Source organism: Ictidomys tridecemlineatus, chromosome 11 (genome assembly GCF_052094955.1).
Source record: "Ictidomys tridecemlineatus isolate mIctTri1 chromosome 11, mIctTri1.hap1, whole genome shotgun sequence".
Lineage (NCBI taxonomy): Eukaryota > Metazoa > Chordata > Mammalia > Rodentia > Sciuridae > Ictidomys > Ictidomys tridecemlineatus.
In genome coordinates this window covers 127,964,901-127,983,945 of record NC_135487.1, presented here as the reverse complement: position 1 = coordinate 127,983,945, position 19,045 = coordinate 127,964,901, and the positions used below count along the sequence as shown (strand labels likewise).

At 50.5% G+C, this 19,045-nt stretch overlaps 1 protein-coding gene across 3 annotated transcripts in view; it reads left to right on the top strand.

The window, feature by feature from the left end:
• The window catches only part of Atp8b2 (ATPase phospholipid transporting 8B2), a 24,816-nt gene extending 5,771 nt beyond the window's left edge, over window positions 1–19,045 (top strand). For all 3 annotated transcript variants that reach the window (XM_078027489.1, XM_078027488.1, XM_005331302.5), the window contains 25 exons: window positions 160–273; window positions 866–964; window positions 1,218–1,279; window positions 1,380–1,452; window positions 1,740–1,810; window positions 2,258–2,337; window positions 3,776–3,934; window positions 4,170–4,258; window positions 6,242–6,438; window positions 9,240–9,448; window positions 10,284–10,327; window positions 10,611–10,776; window positions 10,918–11,106; window positions 11,261–11,376; window positions 12,138–12,302; window positions 12,385–12,496; window positions 12,623–12,728; window positions 12,837–12,981; window positions 13,174–13,357; window positions 13,690–13,913; window positions 14,178–14,261; window positions 14,554–14,799; window positions 14,946–15,084; window positions 16,693–16,823; window positions 17,045–19,045. In XM_078027489.1, coding sequence (XP_077883615.1) covers window positions 160–273; window positions 866–964; window positions 1,218–1,279; window positions 1,380–1,452; window positions 1,740–1,810; window positions 2,258–2,337; window positions 3,776–3,934; window positions 4,170–4,258; window positions 6,242–6,438; window positions 9,240–9,448; window positions 10,284–10,327; window positions 10,611–10,776; window positions 10,918–11,106; window positions 11,261–11,376; window positions 12,138–12,302; window positions 12,385–12,496; window positions 12,623–12,728; window positions 12,837–12,981; window positions 13,174–13,357; window positions 13,690–13,913; window positions 14,178–14,261; window positions 14,554–14,799; window positions 14,946–15,084; window positions 16,693–16,823; window positions 17,045–17,323 — 3,483 coding nt within the window. In that variant the 3' untranslated portion in view covers window positions 17,324–19,045. The remainder of the gene's footprint in view (window positions 1–159; window positions 274–865; window positions 965–1,217; window positions 1,280–1,379; window positions 1,453–1,739; window positions 1,811–2,257; window positions 2,338–3,775; window positions 3,935–4,169; window positions 4,259–6,241; window positions 6,439–9,239; window positions 9,449–10,283; window positions 10,328–10,610; window positions 10,777–10,917; window positions 11,107–11,260; window positions 11,377–12,137; window positions 12,303–12,384; window positions 12,497–12,622; window positions 12,729–12,836; window positions 12,982–13,173; window positions 13,358–13,689; window positions 13,914–14,177; window positions 14,262–14,553; window positions 14,800–14,945; window positions 15,085–16,692; window positions 16,824–17,044) is intronic.

Here is a 19,045-nt window from a genome sequence, read left to right as displayed (position 1 = left end):
AGAATACCTTGACCCCAGACACTCGACTCCTCTCTCCCACTCCAGTGCTGATTCTGGGGGCAGAGGTTTGGGGAAGTGTAGAGATGGAGGAGACGGCCTCCGTCTGATTCTGGATTGAGTTTGGGGACCGCCTCATTATCTTCTCTCCCACTGCCATAGAGTAACTGCATCAAGACTTCCAAGTACAATATTCTCACCTTCCTGCCTGTCAACCTCTTTGAGCAATTCCAGGAAGTTGCCAACACCTACTTCCTGTTCCTTCTCATCCTGCAGGTGAGTGACCTCTAGTATATCCCTTGCAACTCACAAAGCCAAGGAAGAATAATGGGGGCCATGGCCAGCGTCTCGTTGGGGGGTGGTTCTTCCTGCCGAGGAGGGGGTAAGCCACATGAAATATAATTAGTGAAGAACGAAATACCAAGAGCCAGAAATATATTTACAAAAGTGGCACCCCTGATAACATCCAGTCCACACAAGAGATGGAACTAGACAAAGGAAAGGTGGCTCCTGTGATTTGTTCAAGGGGTACATCAAAGACATGGATAGGGTTTCAAGGGCAGAGTCTTGCATCCAATGTCTTGTAGTCAGCAGGTTGATTGGCATCTTGGCAGGTCACACCCATCTCAGGTGCTGTGTGGGAACCTTTAAAGCAGAACTTGTAGGGGAAGTTCACCTGCATCAGGTGGTCTGTCCCTGTGGGGCTGCCATGGGAAGTTTCCAGAGCCAGACTTAGCCCCTCACGAGGCTACGATGCGCGACTCGGTCCACACACAGCCCTCAGAAGACTCTCGACAGAGGAGGGAGATGTGGGGCAAGAAAGCTTTGGCTGGGGCTTCAGATGCCCGCTTCCCTTTCCTCTTCTCAGTTGATCCCACAGATCTCTTCCCTGTCCTGGTTCACCACCATCGTGCCTTTGGTTCTTGTCCTCACCATCACCGCTGTTAAAGATGCCACCGACGACTATGTGAGTTCTTTCATTCTTTTATTCTGCCACCCTCAGCACACAGTCACCTTCGCCCAGCACAGTTCCTTGGTGACCTAGAAATCCTTTACCTGGTCCCGCTAGGTCCATGATAATGTAGCTAAGGGTGAGGAGGGGAGTCAGGAAGAGATGGTCTGTGAATAGGTGTGTGGAAGGTGTTGCCCAGCATGCTCTGAGTTTCCCCTTCTTTGGAGCAGGAGAAGGTGTCTCAACTTTTCAGTTCTCTTCTTTTCAGTTCCGCCACAAGAGTGATAACCAGGTGAATAACCGTCAGTCTCAGGTGCTCATCAATGGAATGTGAGTGCCTTTTGGGAACAAGGGCCCTGGGGACAAAGCAGGAAAGGCCCTGGAAACCTCTGTAGCTACTCACAGCCTTTTTACTGTCTTGTTGCCGCAGCCTCCAGCAAGAGCAGTGGATGAATGTCTGTGTTGGTGATATCATCAAGCTAGAAAACAACCAGTTTGTGGCGGTAAGGGAAAAGTGGCCGCTCTAGGCCTACAGGGCTCACCTTCCTCTTTAGCAGAAAGGGATAGGTCCTTCCTGATTCCGTTTGCCTTTTAAACACCCATGGAAGGAGACTGTCTTGAGTGGAGGGCTTAATATGCCTGGGACCTGCCGTTCATGTGCTGGGAACTAGGAAAACCAAGAATGCTCGGCCTGGGGGGGGGGCAGGGTGAGGTGGGGGAGAGGATCCTTGCAGAGCGGCTGCAGGTGGAGACCTGCGTATCTGGGCTTCTCATTAGGGCTTCTTTCCAGGCGGATCTCCTCCTCCTCTCCAGCAGTGAGCCCCATGGGCTGTGTTACATAGAGACGGCAGAACTCGATGGGTAAGTGGCATGCTCAAGTGTCAGCCCTTTTACTTCCTTTTTAGGGGTGAAAAGATTGTTTTTGAAAGTGGGTCTCAGGCCTGGGCTTATACCTTTTGGAAAATTTAGGGGTAAGAAAGACTTTGGAGCCAGGTATGGTGGCACATGCCTATAATCTCAGAGACTCGGGAGGCTGAGGCAGGAGGATAGCATGTTTGAGATTAGCCTGGGCAACTTAGTGACACCCTGTCTAAAAAAAAAAATTACAAAGGGCTGGGGATGGACGTAGGTCTGTGGTAGAGCACCCGTGGGTTCAATCCCCAGTACGAGGGTGGGGTGGAGGGGAGAACGCTTTGGGATACGTAGAAGTATTTGCTGTGCTGAGAAGTGGGATGCCCGTGGTCAGGTGCTCCTGAGCAGGCTACTGGGTGGGTAGGGAGCCGGGACTCAAGGGTACCGTCCTTCTAGAGAGACCAACATGAAAGTGCGTCAGGCAATTCCCGTCACCTCAGAACTGGGAGACATCAGTAAGCTTGCCAAGTTTGATGGTGAGTAATCTTGGAGAAGCAGTCTTCAGGTAAAAGAAGTGGGCTGGGTTTTAGAATTTAAATTGTACCTTTTCCTTTTGGCTTCTGGTTGCTGTGATTATGCAACTCCTTGGATTTGGGGGTGGGGGTGCTGGGAATGCCAGGTGGTTCCAATTTGATGATCATTTTAAGGAAGCCTTGAGACTGATAGCTCCCCACTTGCTGTGCATCTTGAGAGAAATTCAGCTTATACTGTTTGGGTGTTAGCTCAGAATAATAATATGTGCTCCTTATAACAAGACAGACTGCCAGGCATGGTGGCATGTGTCTGTAATCCCAGCAGTTTGGGAGGCTCAGGCAGAAGGATTACAAGTTTGAGGCCAGCCTCAGCAACTTTGTGAGACCCTTAGCAAACTTAGTGACACTCTGTCTTAAAGAATAAAAAAGACTGCAGATGTAGCTCAGTGGTAGGGTACATCTGTGTTCAATCCTAGTAACACATACACAAAGACAACTATACAGAGTGTATAAGAAAGTTTATGGACTCTCCTGCCCTTCTTAGATGACCATGTTAATTAACAGTCAGTCCTGTGTATAGTAGTCTACACTTTTTACATATGTTTGTATACATAAAAATAAAAAATGCAATTCTTTTGTACTGAAGTTTCTACCTTTTTTGCTTATTAAATATATCATAAGCATCTTGTCATCTGTATAAAGAAATTTACCTTTTTCTCTTTAGTAGCTGCATGATATTTCATAAAATTGTTGTATCATCAGAGCCAGCCTGGGCAACTTAGAGAAAACCTTAGTATAGAGCACTTGCCTAGCCATGTTCAAGGCCCTGGATTCAGTCCCTAGCACCAAAAAAAAAACCTGATGTATCATAATTTATTCATCTACTCCTGTCCATTCAATGGTTTCCAGTCTTTTGCTGTCCTGATAATGCTTCAATATAGGATATTATGCTCTATTCTATTTAGTAGGATAGTGATCAAACTGGAATTATTGAGTCGAAGCTTATATGTACTTTGTTTTTTTGTTTGTTTGTTTGTTTTTTGGTATTGGGGATTTAACCCAGGGAAACTTAACCACTGAACCACATCCCCACCCTTTTTAAAATATTTTATTTAGAGACAGGGTCTTGCTAAGTTGTTAGGGACTCTTTAAATTGCTGAGGCTGGGTTTGAACTTGCGATCCTCCTGTCTCAGCCTCCAAAGCTATTGGGATCACAGGCATGTGCCACTGCACCTGGCATATGTATGTACTTTTAATATTAGTATATGCTGCCTCATTCTTTTTCTGAAAAGTGGCATCAGCTCACACTCTTGCCAGCAGTATGCAAATGGTCCCTGTCCTTACTCTCTCTCCTTTAGCTACTTTTTCTTTCTGTTTTATTGTCACGTGATCGAATTGTAAACTAGAGCTTGAGCCGTGTTACTGTTATCTACCGTCCAGGTGAAGTGATCTGCGAACCTCCCAACAACAAGCTGGACAAATTCAGTGGAACCCTCTACTGGAAGGAAAGCAAGTTCCCCCTGAGCAACCAGAACATGCTGTTGCGGGGCTGTGTGCTACGAAACACCGAGTGGTGCTTCGGGCTGGTCATCTTTGCAGGTGAGCCTTCTAGCATCCAAAGGAAGAAGGGTAAGAGAAGGTGACTCAGCCCTCCCTCAGGAGTATGGGTTGAAACTGGGTGGGCTGGCAGAGTGTGTAAGGCACAAAACCTCCAGCCCTGAATACAAGTCTCTTGTCCACCTAGTGTCTCCATTCCATCCTGATGTACTACCTCTGGGGATCAGAGCAGAAATTCAGAGGCAGTTTTGTTATTTGGCTTCCTATTCTTTTCTAGGTCCTGACACTAAGCTGATGCAGAACAGCGGTAGAACAAAGTTCAAGAGAACAAGTATTGATCGCCTAATGAATACACTGGTGCTCTGGGTAAAATCCCACATATATTTCCCTCTCTGCCCTTCTGGTTCTCCCTGGGTGGTTCCCTTGGCTTCCATTGCTCTTCCCTGGTCAATAGTCAGGCTTTGGATTTGGTTTTAAAGTCAGTGCAGGTTAGCTACTCAAAGGCAATGTTTATTTCAGGTTTCTTTTAGACTTGGAAGATATTTTTTTAAAAAACCTTAGGAACGTGCATGAATCAACAACTTAGAGCTAAAACAAATCGTCCCTTCTCTGGATCCCAGTTATGATGATGATGACTTAGTGCATCATGTGACCTTCTGTTTACCTTTGCCAGAGACAAGGAGGCCTTCATGAGGATGGAGAGGGAATTAAAAGAAAAAATTTCCACTTGGAAGTTGGTTAGCAGGGTCTTCCCCCCCAACTTATAAGGATGAAGAATCCCAAAGGAAAAGTTTCTGTTTTCGTTTTTGGCAATTCTTGAGTCCTTCTCTTGTTTAGCTAGAAACCTGAGCTCCTTGTTAAACACTGCTCCCCTTCTTGCACCCTCCTGCCTGCCGCCTGCCCCCCACATGCCAGCTTGCAAAGGCTGGGGCCACCCTGGTTTTAAAGGGCTTGCAAAATCCCAGTTTGAGGGAGCTCCAGGGCAGATTTTGCCTGTAGAGGCTCACATGGCCCCCTGGTGGTCGTTGGGCACCAGGATAGTTCCTGTTTTATTTCAAACTCAATGGTGAAGAAGGCTTTGGAAATAACTGTCAGAGAGGAAAAAGAAAAAAGTAAATAGATGTCAGAAATCAGACATATGGATTTTGGTTATTTTCTTCTCTCTCTCTCTCTCTCTTATATACCTTCATTTTATTTATTTTTATGTGGTGCTGAGGATGGAACCCTAGGTCTTGCGTGTGTGAGGTGAGCACTGTGCTGCTGAGCCACAGCCCAGCCCTTGGTTATTCTCTTATAATCACCAGACTTTCTTATGATCCTTCATCAAGGACTCCAAGCTGTTTTGATTAATCAAGAAATCTGGAGTTATCAAGATACAGTTTGTTTCCCTGGTTTGTTTTATTTATTAATGGGCACTAGGGATCAAACCAAGGGGTACTTTACCACTGAACTACATCCCAAGCCCTTTTTATTTTTTATTTTGAGATAAGAATCTCGCTAAGTTTTTTGGAGCCTTGATAAATTGCAGAGGCTGGCCTCGAAGTTTTGATCCTTCTGCCTCAGCCTCCTAAGTTGCTGGTATTACAGACATGTGCCACTGTGCCCAGCTTCTATTTCCCTGGTTAAAAAAAAAAATGGGCTGGAGTTGTGGCTCAGCAGTAGAGTGCTCGCCTAGCACTTATGAGGTGTTGGGGTTCGGTCCTCAGCACCACATAAAAATGAATAAATAAAATAAAGGTATTGTGTCCACATACAACTAAAAAAATATTTAAAAAAAATAACAATCTGTATAAAATAGACATTATAAGGGCTAGAGGGCTGGCTCAGTGATAGAGCACTTGCCTAGCATGTGCAAGGTTCTGGGTTCAATCCTCAGTACTACAAAAAAAAAAAAAAGTAAACATATATATAGGCGTATATATACTATATTTTATATATATATGTATGTGTATATATATATATATATATATATATATATACACCTACATGTATGTGTGTGTGTGTATATATATTATAGTAACTTGGCATTTTTGTTGGTTTGTGAAGGCTTAGCCCAGGTAAATGGGTAATTTGCACTAAGTGTTTTTGGTATGTGAAATGTGGTTCACCCCACTCACCAACCTTAAAGACTCCTGAGGGTTCCATATTGGGAGCAACTTCTCTTCTTCAGCTTCCCTACTGTACACAGGAGGAAATGTTCAGAGAGGGCCACGTGGTGGTCAGTGGCAGACCAGAGCCAGTTCTGAGCTCATTCCTATGATTTTTAGGGCTCAGGCCTGAGTAGGAACTTCCTTCAGGGGGACATTTGTTTTCTAAGTCTCTGATTAGTCTCTGTTTCTCATTCCTCAGATTTTTGGATTCCTGGTCTGCATGGGGGTGATCCTGGCCATTGGCAATGCCATCTGGGAACATGAAGTTGGGACACGCTTCCAGGTCTACCTGCCCTGGGATGAAGCGGTGGACAGTGCCTTTTTCTCTGGCTTCCTCTCCTTCTGGTCCTACATCATCATCCTTAACACCGTGGTGCCCATTTCACTGTATGTCAGGTATGTTGTTTTCTGCTCTGGGTTCTGTCCAGGGAGCCCAGTGGTCCTTTGATAAACTTTTCTGTAAATATTCAATCATTGAGAAGGAACATGAACTCCGTTTCTTCTGTACTGTGAGCATTTTGTCTTGTCTTTTTATCTTTGTGTACAAAGTAGACTTTTTACCAGTTTCCTGGCACTGGGAGTGTATTAGAGCAAAACCCTTGAGCGTAGATTTAGCATATGTGTCATGCATGCACTGTGTGCAGCGAAGCGTGGTGGGCACTGTGGCACATAGGAATTGGAATGGATCTCTTTTACGCTAGGAGCTCAGGTCCAAAAGAACAAGAAAAATATAAACGCATGATTAAAATAAAATTGGGACTCAGTCCTGTAGAAGTCATTCTATCCACAGTCTTCAGACACTGAGATGTGTCAGATGGCCTGTGCCTTCAAAAGCAGTAGCCTGGCGGTGGCGGTGGCGGTGGGGAGTCGGAACCTGGTCAGACACTGATACACCATGCAGGGGGCATCAGGTGCCCAAGGTGGGGACGAGCCCTGCTCCTCGGGCAGGAAATCAGGGAAGACACCTCAGAAGAGATGAGTGAAGGTGGGATTGGAAAAGAGAGGAGGAGGAAAGGGCTAGGAACCATGGCAAGGAAGTGGGCACTGGGAATGGCCTCAGGTCAGCAGAGAGTAGGGACGTGAATGAGGAGCTGTGGGAGAGAGACCTGGAAATGACAGCTCGCTCCTGACTGCGAAGGGTCTTCAGTCTCGGCCTGTGGCCTTGGACTTCATAAGCCATTATAAGGTCTTTGGAAAAACGAATAAACGACAAAAAAAAGAAGTCATCTGAAAAATAAATTCTAAAAAAATCTAAAGAAGCTTTGGGCAGGGGAGTGCGGCATGTGCAGGGTCGGGGGCCCAGGCAGGGTGCTTGGATGCTTGAGGTGAAGAGTGTCACAGGGACAGGCCAGTAAGAGTGGAAGGAGGAGGGGGCTGGGAGAGGTGAAAGGAAGAATCCAGGAGAAAGAAACTTTCCTACCTCGAACCTTGAACTTGAGATAAGGGGACCTGGGGCATTTCACAGGAGATTCTTTGTGGCGGTATTCAGAGTCTTCCCGGCTCCTGTGTTTGATTGACGGTTTCCTCAATTCTCCTACTGGCCCAAAGTCCTAGGATGGATGATGATGAGTAGAAGATGAAGCATTTCTTTGCCAAGAAAGTACAGTTTGGGCTTTATTCGAGCCCAGAGAGGAGAGTCAGAAGGTTCTTGGTTTAGTCCTGCCTGCTCGACTAGATTTGACAGATGGCCACAGTCACTTGAGGCTTTCTGGGACTTTTGGTTTCTCCTGTAAAATGGGACCCCTGTTTCACCTTCCTCACAGGGACGTTTTGACATAAGACACTAGTTTGGAAAACATAGATTAAAAGTTTGATTATTGTAGCTGGACATGGTGGTGCACGCCTGTAATCTCAGTGACTGTGGAGTCTGAGGCAGAGGAATTGCAAGTCCAAGGCCAGCCTGGGGACTTAGCAAGATCTCAGGTTAAAACAAAAAATAAAAAGGGGGTTGCGGTTGTAGTTCAGTGGTAAGAGCCCTTGCCTTTTGTGTGTGAGGCACTGGGTTTGATCCTCAGCATCACATAAAACAAACAAATAAATAAAATAAAGGTATGTGTCCATCTATAATTTTAAAAAAATTAAAAAATAAAAAGGGCTGAGGAATGTAGTTCATGGGTGTCCCTAGGTTTGATCCCCAGTACCCTCCACCCAGAAAAAAAATCATTATACAAATATTGGATGGTGTATATCTGTTATCATTGCAACTCTGGTTCCACATTATTATTTATTTAAATGTTTTTTCCCTTAAAACCTGATTTTGTTTTCTTATCTTTGGGCTTTCTTGTCCCTGTTTTGTATCTAAGTCTATTTGAAGCCCTTGGGAGCTGCCTGAGGAAGTTTTCTACGTCCCATCAAGTTGTAGTATGTCTCGGGGTGGGGTGGAGGCAGGGTTATAAGCTGCATGGGGAAAAGGTTATGATGATATTTCCAGCTACCTCAGTTTTTACCTGGTAATAGGATCCTGATAGGAGCTTGGGTCAGGTCAGGAGCAAAGTTCCCGATAAGCCCATTGCTGGACCTCTGGACCTAAACACAGAGCCTTTTCTGGAAATACTGTCAGCCCCCATCCAAAGAAGAGGAGGAGCTGCCTCAGCAGAGGAGAGGATGGGGACTGTCAGAAGTCCCGTCCCCTGTAACTTGGCACTGTGTTGCAACCCCTCTCCCTTCTGGAGTCAGCCCCGCAGCTTTGCCACAGAGTCGGGGTGTAGGGCCCAGGTGGAGGGAGAACGCTCCGGGTGCTGGGGCAGCAAGGAGCGAGTGGGCCGTGCTGCGTCTCAGTTTTCATTCCCAGCCTGGCACCCTCATTATTTCTCTCTTTTCTCTCTCCCTTCCCTCTCGCACTTTCTCTTGTTTTTTCTGCGTGGTTTCTGTATTATTAGTCCTGAGGTAAGAACTGGTTGAGTGCCTTGTCTGCAGTCCTTTCCTCCCTCCACTGTGCTCTCTGTCCTGCCTGCCCAGGCCTGTTGCACCTTCTTGTCTAGAGTGTCAGGAGGGGCGGGTTGGGGAGTACTTTGCTGGCTGTACACGGCTGGCTCACCTGCAGGCTCTCCTTGCCCCTTCCCACCCAGGTTCCCGTGCCCAGGTGTCTTCTCCGTTCTCGTTTCTCCCCAGATGGAGGGCCTGCAGCGAAGGCCCATGTGGGGGGGGGCACCTCTTCCCCTTCTCGCACCAAGCCTCACCTCCTGTCCTCTGTGTAGTGTGGAGGTCATCCGTCTGGGTCACAGCTACTTCATCAACTGGGACAAGAAGATGTTCTGCATGAAGAAGCGCACACCCGCCGAGGCCCGCACCACCACCCTCAATGAGGAGCTAGGCCAGGTGGAGTACATTTTCTCCGACAAGACGGGCACCCTCACGCAGAACATCATGGTTTTCAACAAGTGCTCCATCAATGGCCGCAGCTACGGTACGGCAGGGCCACGAGGGTGGGGCTGCACATCTCGCTTGGAAAGAGAATGGAACCGGGGCTCTTACAGTTGTCTGACATTGGACTTTGCTTCTTTGCTCTTTGGGTCCGAGAGTCCTTGAGGGGGTCTGTTCTGTATCCCGTGCCAGGAAGCAGATCCTGAGAGCCTTTTCCTCGTCCTCACTTGGTACCCTTGCCCGGTCTCAGCTCCAGGCACTAGGGGAGCTCTTTGGATGTTTGGAGTGAGGCCCAGACACTGCCCTCTGGTCATCCTGGCCAGGTTGGACCTTGGCTGACCCAGTGGAATTCTAGACCCACCCATGTTGCTGAGTCTCTGGAGTGTGCCCATGGTCTTACCAGTGTGGCCCTGTGCAGTGGCCTGGTGGCTGAGCTGCTGGGGTGGCTGGGGCAGGGGGTGTGGGGCTGGCCTTTGTACGGGGTCAGCCCCTGCTGAGACTGCTTCTGTACTGACCTAGACCTGGGCCTAGTGGGTGAGGCTTCGTCTGCTGTGCCGGCCTCCAGGGTGCCCGGGAGCCCTGGCTGGAGCAGGTGAAGAATTGGAGCTGTCCTGAGAGGACAGCTGCTGGGAGGTGGTGGGGACAGGAATGGTGAGCGGTGGATCCCACGACACTCTTGTGGCCACGGTTCTGGGTTCTGGCACCTAGGACGCCTATTGCCTACTGTCCCGTGTGTCAGTGGTGTGTGAGTGATAGCTGCTCAGTGACCAGGCTGAGGCTTCCCAGTGCTTGCAGGGATCTGTATTAGAGGCTTATCCCCGGTGCTTGGACATCTCCAGCTCTGATTTTGCTTCTCCTTCTGTCGTGGCTGTGTGTAGGTGACGTGTTTGATGTCCTGGGACATAAAGCGGAGTTGGGAGAGGTAAGAGCCAGTCTCCATAATTGTTGTGTGTACCATTAACATAGGGCGCCTGATGGGAACCGTTGGCATAATTAGGAGAGCTGTGTTGTCTGGGCAGGAAATGGAAGCAGCTTGGAGAAATGGATATGAGAAAAAAGAACTTATAGCAAGATGGGAATTTTGAGGTCCACAGTGGTTTCCATCTTGGGCTCTTCTACTGAGAGGTGGGTGGGCAGGGGCAGCCTCTTTCCTGGGCTGTCGCTGACAACCCAGCTTTTCCTAAGGGCCTTCTTACCTGTTGCAGAGGCCCGAACCCGTCAACTTTTCCTTTAATCCTTTGGCTGACAAGAAGTTCTTATTTTGGGACCCCAGCCTCTTGGAGGCTGTCAAGATGGGGGACCCCCATACACATGAGTTCTTCCGCCTCCTCTCCCTGTGTCACACTGTCATGTCAGAAGAAAAGAATGAAGGTGAGCCGCGGAGCTGGTTCCTCCCTACCCTGACCCGGTTGGCGCTCTTGGGCCCTGCTCCGTGTTGCAGTGCTGCTGGGCTGAGGCTTCCTGAGGGTGGCCACTCATGCCACGGCACGCGTGTTCTTCCCGCCCATCTAGGAGAACTATACTACAAAGCCCAGTCTCCTGATGAGGGCGCCCTGGTTACTGCAGCCAGGAACTTTGGTTTTGTGTTCCGCTCTCGCACACCCAAAACCATCACTGTCCATGAGATGGGCACAGCCATCACCTACCAGCTGTTGGCTATCCTGGACTTCAACAATATCCGCAAGCGGATGTCAGTCATAGGTCAGGCCAGGACTGGGAGGTGGGCGGGTGGGGGGGCAGCACACAGGCCTGGAACGGGCTGGGTATGCTGAGGGCGGAATGATGGGTTTAGACTGCGGGTCTCTGCCTGTCTGAATTTTTCTGGCACTTTTCTTGCCCTCTGCTGTATGCCCAGTGCGGAATCCAGAGGGGAAGATCCGACTCTACTGCAAAGGGGCCGACACCATCCTGCTTGACAGACTGCACCACTCTACCCAGGAGCTGCTCAACACCACGACCGACCATCTGAATGTAGGTGTGAGGGAGGGACTGGCCTGCTGCTCTGCAGCACTCAGCATTGGGGGGGGAGCATGGCTTTCTCTTTTGTGTGTCTCTTCTTGTGTTTATTGAACACATTTAAGGTGTACAACATGATGTTTTGATATACTAGGTGAAATGATCACTGCAATCAAGCATATTAATTTTTCCACCATCTCTTTATTTATTTGTTTGTTCATTCATTTATTTGGGTGGTAAGAATACCCAAAATCTCTCCCAGCAAATTTTTTTGGGGGGACTGTTCTGGAGATTGAAGCTCAGTCTACAGTTCAGGGAACTGTAGACTGAGCTACATTCACAACCCTTTTTGTTTTGTGTATAGGGATTGAACTCCGTGCACAAAATCACTGAGCCACATCCCCAGCCCTATTTTGTATCTTATCTAGAGATGGGTCTCATTGAGTTGTTTAGTGCCTTGCTTTTGCTGAGGCTGGCTTTGAACTTATGATCCTCCTGCCTCAGCCTCCCAAGCTGCTGGGATTACAGGCATGCACCACCGCGCCCGGCCACAACCCTTTTTATTTTGAGAGAGAGGCTCCCTCAGTTGCCCAGTTTAGACTTGCAGTCTTGGACTTGGCCTGGGACTTGCAGTCTTCCTGCCTTAGCCTCCTGAGTCTCTGGAATTAAAGGCATGCACCACTGCATCCAGCTGCAGATTTTAACTGTGGTCCTCATGTTGTGCATTATGAACTCTCTAAACCTACTCAGAGGTGCATTCCTGACTCTGCCCCCAGGAGTACGCAGGGGAAGGGCTGAGGACCCTGGTACTGGCCTACAAGGATCTGGATGAAGAGTACTATGAGGAGTGGGCCGAAAGACGGTTGCAAGCCAGCCTGGCCCAGGACAGCCGGGAGGACAGGCTGGCCAGCATCTACGAGGAGGTTGAGAGTGACATGATGGTGAGGGCACAAGGATGGCCTGGGGGTGGGCAAGGAGGACTTGTGCCTGTGACCCTCATGCCGGGAGTCCTTGTATTTTCAGCTGTTGGGTGCAACAGCTATTGAGGACAAGCTGCAGCAGGGGGTTCCAGAGACCATTGCCCTCCTGACGCTGGCCAACATCAAGATCTGGGTGCTTACTGGAGACAAACAAGGTGAGAGCCCAACAGGGCAGAGGAAGTTACATCTGGGCAGTATTCCCGTCGGAGCCTGGTGGAGCCGCGGGCCCCAGGCTGACCTGTCGGGCGCCTGTCTGTAGCCCCTGCACTCTCTCTTGCTAGAGACTGCTGTGAACATTGGCTATTCCTGCAAGATGCTGACGGACGACATGACAGAGGTGTTCATAGTCACAGGCCACACTGTCCTGGAGGTGAGAGAGGAGCTCAGGTAAGCCAGAGGCCCAGGGACAGGCTGGGGTTTCTGAATGCTATTGAGACTTCTGTCCTGACTCACTGCTGTTGTCCTGGGTCACCACCATTCCATCTCCACCTTCAGGAAAGCCCGGGAGAAGATGATGGACTCTTCCCGAACCGTAGGCAACGGCTTCACCTGCCAGGAGAAACTTTCTTCTTCCAAGCTCACGTCTGTCTTGGAGGCCGTTGCTGGGGAGTATGCTCTGGTCATCAATGGTCACAGCCTAGTAAGTGTTACCACCCTTAGCTTGAGTGGTGTTCTTCCAGAAATCCCTTTTCTCAATACGGCTTGTAGATTTTTTTCTTCTCATTTCCCTTGACTTCAGAGGGGGTTGTGATCTTCAAGGGGCAGGGAAGAGCTGAGGCCACTAGGTGATCCCCGGGAAGACTGTGCCTCTTTCAGGTGTTCTGTGTTCCAGGCCCACGCGTTGGAGGCCGACATGGAGCTGGAGTTCCTGGAAACAGCGTGTGCCTGCAAAACTGTCATCTGCTGCCGGGTGACCCCCTTGCAGAAGGCACAAGTGGTGGAACTGGTTAAGAAGTACAAGAAGGCGGTGACACTTGCCATTGGAGATGGGGCCAATGATGTCAGCATGATCAAAAGTGAGTGTAGACTGGGCTGCGGATGTGGCTCAAGCAGTAGCGCGCTCGCCTGGCATGCGTGCGGCCTGGGTTCGATCCTCAGCACCACATACAGACAAAGATGCTGTGTCCGCCAAATACTGAAAAATAAATATTAAAGTTCTCTCTTTCTCTCCCTCTTTCTCACTCTTTCTTAAAAAAAAAAAAATAAAAAGTGAGTGTAGACTGTGTGCATGGGTGGGCTGGGCAGGAGGGCCGAGGTGCCCTGAGGTCGGCTGGGGAGAGGGACTGTAACTTGGTGGGGTCTGAAGGGCGCGGCCACCCTCACCTCTCCTCCTCTCTCACCTCCACAGCGGCTCACATCGGTGTGGGCATCAGCGGGCAGGAAGGGATCCAGGCTGTCCTGGCCTCCGATTACTCCTTCTCGCAGTTCAAGTTCCTGCAGCGCCTCCTGCTGGTGCATGGGCGCTGGTCCTACCTGCGCATGTGCAAGTTCCTCTGCTATTTCTTCTACAAGAACTTTGCTTTTACCATGGTTCACTTCTGGTTTGGCTTCTTCTGCGGCTTCTCAGCCCAGGTAGCGAATGTACCCAAGCTGTGATGCGTATTTTTTAAGGGCAGAGGAGGTTGTATTTGACCTGTTTGCTGCCTAATCCCGTTGTCTAGTGCATGCATTTAAAAAAAAAAATTGTTGAAAGAGTAGAGAGAGCTCTCAAGAAATTCCTTAGGGATCCCCAAGAAGCCCTAAGCTCCACAACAGCTGTCACGTCAGTCACTTCCCGTGCCTGACGTGCAGTGAAGAGGGGTTGCGACTCCCTTTTTCCGGTCCGCTCTCTTGCAGACTGTGTACGATCAGTATTTCATCACCTTGTACAACATCGTGTACACCTCCCTCCCCGTCCTGGCTATGGGCGTCTTTGACCAGGTATGGGGCAGGTGGACGGCCAGGTAGGAGGGCGAAGAGCACGGCTGTTACAGTGTGGACGTGGGACACGTGTGCCTGCCGACTTGTGGACACGGGGAAGGCGCTTTCAGCCGGGGAGGGTGTGGGGCGGGCTCCCCTCAGGTACAGCTCCTCCACAGCTCTCCTGAGTTGCTGAATAAAAACTGGGAGCAGCTGGCTTGAGGTTGTTGTTGCTGAAGTCTGTGGAAAGGAGGTTTAAGGGGCAGGATCTGCCTTGGCGATCCTCACCGGTCACGTGGCCCTCCCCATGCAGGATGTGCCAGAGCAGCGGAGCATGGAGTACCCTAAGCTCTACGAGCCAGGCCAGCTGAATCTCCTCTTCAACAAGCGGGAGTTCTTCATCTGCATCGCCCAGGGCATCTACACCTCTGTGCTGATGTTCTTCATTCCCTACGGGGTGTTTGCCGAGGCGACCCGGGATGATGGGACCCAGCTGGCCGATTACCAGTCCTTTGCAGTCACTGTGGCCACGTCACTGGTCATCGTGGTCAGTGTGCAGGTATGAAGCCTCCAAAGAGCTGCCCTTTCCTATGGGAGGAGTGAGCCTTCTGTCCTTGGAGCTGCTCTGGGTCCCACTTTAGTTTCGGGGGGGGCGGGGTTTTTAAGGGCTCTCCTGCCTGTGACAGCTCTGACCTCTTTCTGCAGATTGGACTGGATACAGGATATTGGACAGCCATCAACCACTTCTTCATCTGGGGCAGCCTGGCTGTTTACTTTGCCATCCTCTTTGCCATGCATAGCAATGGGCTCTTTGACATGTTTCCAAACCAGTTCCGATTTGTGGGTGAGTCCCCGTGGCTTCCTCTTGAGTTTTCTTTAGGAATCACGGCTGTTCTAGGACTCGCAGGGCAGTCGGCCAGTGTGCACATCACCAGCGTTTATCAGCACTCCTGATGTGCCAGGTAGCTGACCCGTCAGCAGGACATCAGGGGTAGCTGGTCTAGACCTGGTCCCAAAGAGTTTCTGTACCCATGAAAGTGACCAACAGCCCTTCCAGGCTGTGGGAGGTCAGGGCTCTGAGGGGGTCGGGGGTGGCAGGCTTTGTGGTTAGCAGAGACCCTGCCAGTGGGGTGGCCATGGTTAGTCCCCCAGAAGAGGCTGCTATGAGCAGAGCCAGGAAGTACAAAGAAGCAAGTGTTTCTGGGGAATAAAAAGTGCTCTAGCTGGGTGGGCCCTGGAGAATAGAGGGGGCTAGAGGCTGGAGGGCGGGCCTTCAGCTCTAAGAATGACAGCTGCCAGCCTTTCATTTGCTTTGCCACAAGTCTTCATTTATTTAGAGGAAGGGGGACAAATGACATCAAAAGATTGAGTGTTAGAGCTGGGTACAGTGGCACACGCCTGTAATCCTAGTGGCTTGGAGGCCGAGGCAGGAGGATCACAAGTTCAAAGACAGCCTCTGCAATGGCAAGATGCTAAGCAACTCAGTGAGACCCTGTCTCTAAATAAATACAAAATAGGGCTGGGGGTGTGCCCCAGTGGTCGAGTGCCCGAATCCGATCCCTGGTACCAAAAAAAAAAAAAAAAAAAAAAAGATTGAGTATTAGGAATGTGAAGCAAGAGTTAAACGTAGTGGCAAATGCCTGCAATCCCAGCTTCTCAGGAGTATGAGGCAGGAGAAGTGCATGTTCAAGGCCAACCTGGGCAACTAGTGAAACCCTGTTACAAAATTTAAAAATGCTGGGCATGGTGGCACACACCTATAATCCCAGCAACTCTGGAGGCTGAGGCAGGAGGATGGCAAGTTTGTGGTCAGGTATATCCCTAGCCCCAGAACTTTGAATTTTAATTGAAATTTGATGGGAAGCCATTGGAGGGCTTGAGGCAGGAAGCGTCATAAAATAATAATGTTTTTAAAGGACCACTTCTATTGTTGTGTGACTGAAGTAAGGTGTAGGGAGTATCGCTGGAAATGGGGAGACCAGTTAGAGGCTACTGCAGGACTTGAGGACGGCACGTGATGGCTTGAGACACAGTGAAGTGCAGAGGGAGTCCCTAGACATTTTGAAACCAGAGCCAGCAGACTGAATGTGGGTTGTGAGCAAGACGGAAAAGTGCTGATGGGTGGGGGATTTAATCAGAGCCGCACGCTCGGTGAGTGGTAGTTGTTTCCTGAGCTGGGAAAGGCGTGAGCCGCTGTGGGGGGGGGTGGAAGAGACCGTGGTTCACTTTGGTCCAGGTGAATCTTGAGATGCCTGTTGGGTATTCAACCATAGTTAAGGAAATAGCTCTGGGGCTTTGGGGGGAGAATTTGGAACCAGTCAAATGTGGAGATAAACATTTGAGGAGTGGGCAGAGAGAAGAGGGAAGCCAAGATGATTTAGGTTTTGAGATTGGGGAAGTGGAACTGCCCAAGGCCACCTGCCCAAGGCCACCGTCCCCTGTGTACCTCCAGGGAACGCCCAGAACACCCTGGCCCAGCCCACAGTGTGGCTCACCATCGTGCTCACCACGGTCGTCTGCATCATGCCTGTGGTGGCCTTTCGGTTCCTCAGGCTCAGCCTGAAGCCAGACCTGTCTGACACGGTGAGCAGCTGGCCTCCTGGGCTGTGGGCTCTGGGGGCGAGACCCTTGGCCTGAAGGGCTGTCTCAGGCGCCCGTGTGGCTGTTTCGGGACTGTGGCTTGGGGGTTGGAGGTGGTCCTAAGCTGCACAGACGTGGAGGTTCCTGTGCTGGCCTGTCCCAGGGCCCCGGTCCCTTCTCGGTGGTGGCGTGTCACACCGCTGGCTCCTTCCCGTGTCCCCCAGGTCCGCTACACGCAGCTGGTGAGGAAAAAGCAGAAAGCGCAGCACCGCTGCATGCGGCGGGCCGGCCGCACGGGGTCGCGGCGCTCGGGCTACGCCTTCTCGCACCAGGAGGGCTTCGGGGAGCTCATCATGTCCGGCAAGAACATGCGGCTCAGCTCCCTGGCGCTGTCCAGCTTCACGGCCCGCTCCAGCTCCAGCTGGATCGAGAGCCTGCGCAGGAAGAAGAGCGACAGCGCCGGCAGCCCGGGCGGCGGGGCCGAGAAGCCCCTCAAGGGGTGAAGACCTGCGGTCGCAGGACACTCCGTGCTGGTGACCAGAGCAGCTGGCCAGGGGGTCGCCAAGGGAACAGTATCTCGAACTGTTGGTCCTCGCTCTGTGCCTCCCGCCTCCTCTGGTAGACTCTGGGGAGACGGAGGGAGGGGGCCCAGGGGCAGACAGAGGCTCAGGCACCAGGAAGCAGCCCCGTGGGGACCAGACATGGTACCAAAAATAAGAAAAACTGTGAGAGATTGTTTGTCCCTGCCCGGCCCGTGAGCTCCCAGGGACACTGTAATCTCCATATTTTTTTACTCCCATTCCCCAGAGGGGCTCTAGCACCCCGTTCCTGAATTACACCAGAATGTATCCTGCCGGGAAGGGGCCTCCGGGCCCCTCACGTCGTGGGTGTCTCCCTGATTCGTGTTTGTGTCCAGTTTGGTTTTGTCTTTTTTATTTGGCTGATGGCGGAGGCCTTGGTGTGACTTTTATGTTGTGATTGGTGTCTTAACTCTCCTGGGAAGAGGAGCCTGGGGCTCACTGGGACACCCCTCCTGGTGGAGTGGCTTGGGAGCAGCTGTGTCTCCCTGGCCACACTCCAGTAGCTGGTGCCCTGGTGGGACAGAGAGGCTAAGCAGGGAGGGAGGAAGCCCAGCCGGGGGTGTCGGGAGAGTGAAAAGGAGGGCTTGGCCTGTCTCCTTCCTCACCTTGAGAGTCATGCGCTGTCCCTTCCCCCAGTGCACACATGTCCCTTCCTGGCATCCATGAAGTCCTGCTGGTTTGGGGCTGGAGCCTGGAAAAGTGGCCCCTTCATCCTCAGAGAGCTAAAGCCCAGTTTGAAATCTCGTCTTAAGGAGAAAAAGGAATGCTCTCGTTTTGAATTTAGTCCCAAGTTCATTAGCAGACTTTCTTCTGACTTCCCCCCTCCTCTTCAGCTGGAGCTGTCTTGCACCTGCACCTCAGAACCCTGAGGTGGGATTGGGGAACCCGGCCTCTCTGCTCCCTCTCCCAGGATACCAGCCGTCCCACCAGCAGGCCTCGCCGCTGGGAGGAGGCAGAAGGGAAGGGCAAGGCCAGGCCGCGGCCGGACTCTGTCTGCTCAGCATCCTGCCCGTCTGAACAGGCCTCCACTGGAGGCTGGCCACGGCCCGTCTTATCTCCATCGTCCACAAGCTGTGCCCCACGTCTCCCAAGTTGGTTGCCACCAATCAGCCTCCAGAGGAAGCCCTTCCTCTCCTTTGGGGACTGTGTGGGGGTAGAAAGTACCAGTTTGGGAATGGTGTGGAGCTGGGAGTGGGGGATCATAAGCGTTCCCTGTGGGAGCCCCAAAGGAGCTGGGCAGAGGCTGCAGTCAGGTGGGGTGAACCCTCAAAGAACGGGGGAGGGGGAGTCTTGACAGGGAAATCCCTTTTGGCCACAGTTTACAAACCCAATATCATGTCTGTCTGTGTGTCTCTCAAGGTGAGAGTCTGATTTTTATACCAAAGAGGAAATGATTTTTTTTTTTCATATTTGGTTGGTCTATATTATATAAATATATATATATATATATATATACAGTTATATATATATTATTTTTTTGGTTCTCTCTCGTTTTTAGGGAGGGAAGAAAGTACCAAGTTGCATTGAGCTGTAATTAAGGAACATTCTGTATAATTTATGACACATTTCTATACTTGCAGAAATTATATCATTTTATGAATATAAAAGAAAAAAAACTTTTTATAAAATTCCAGTTTCTGAGAA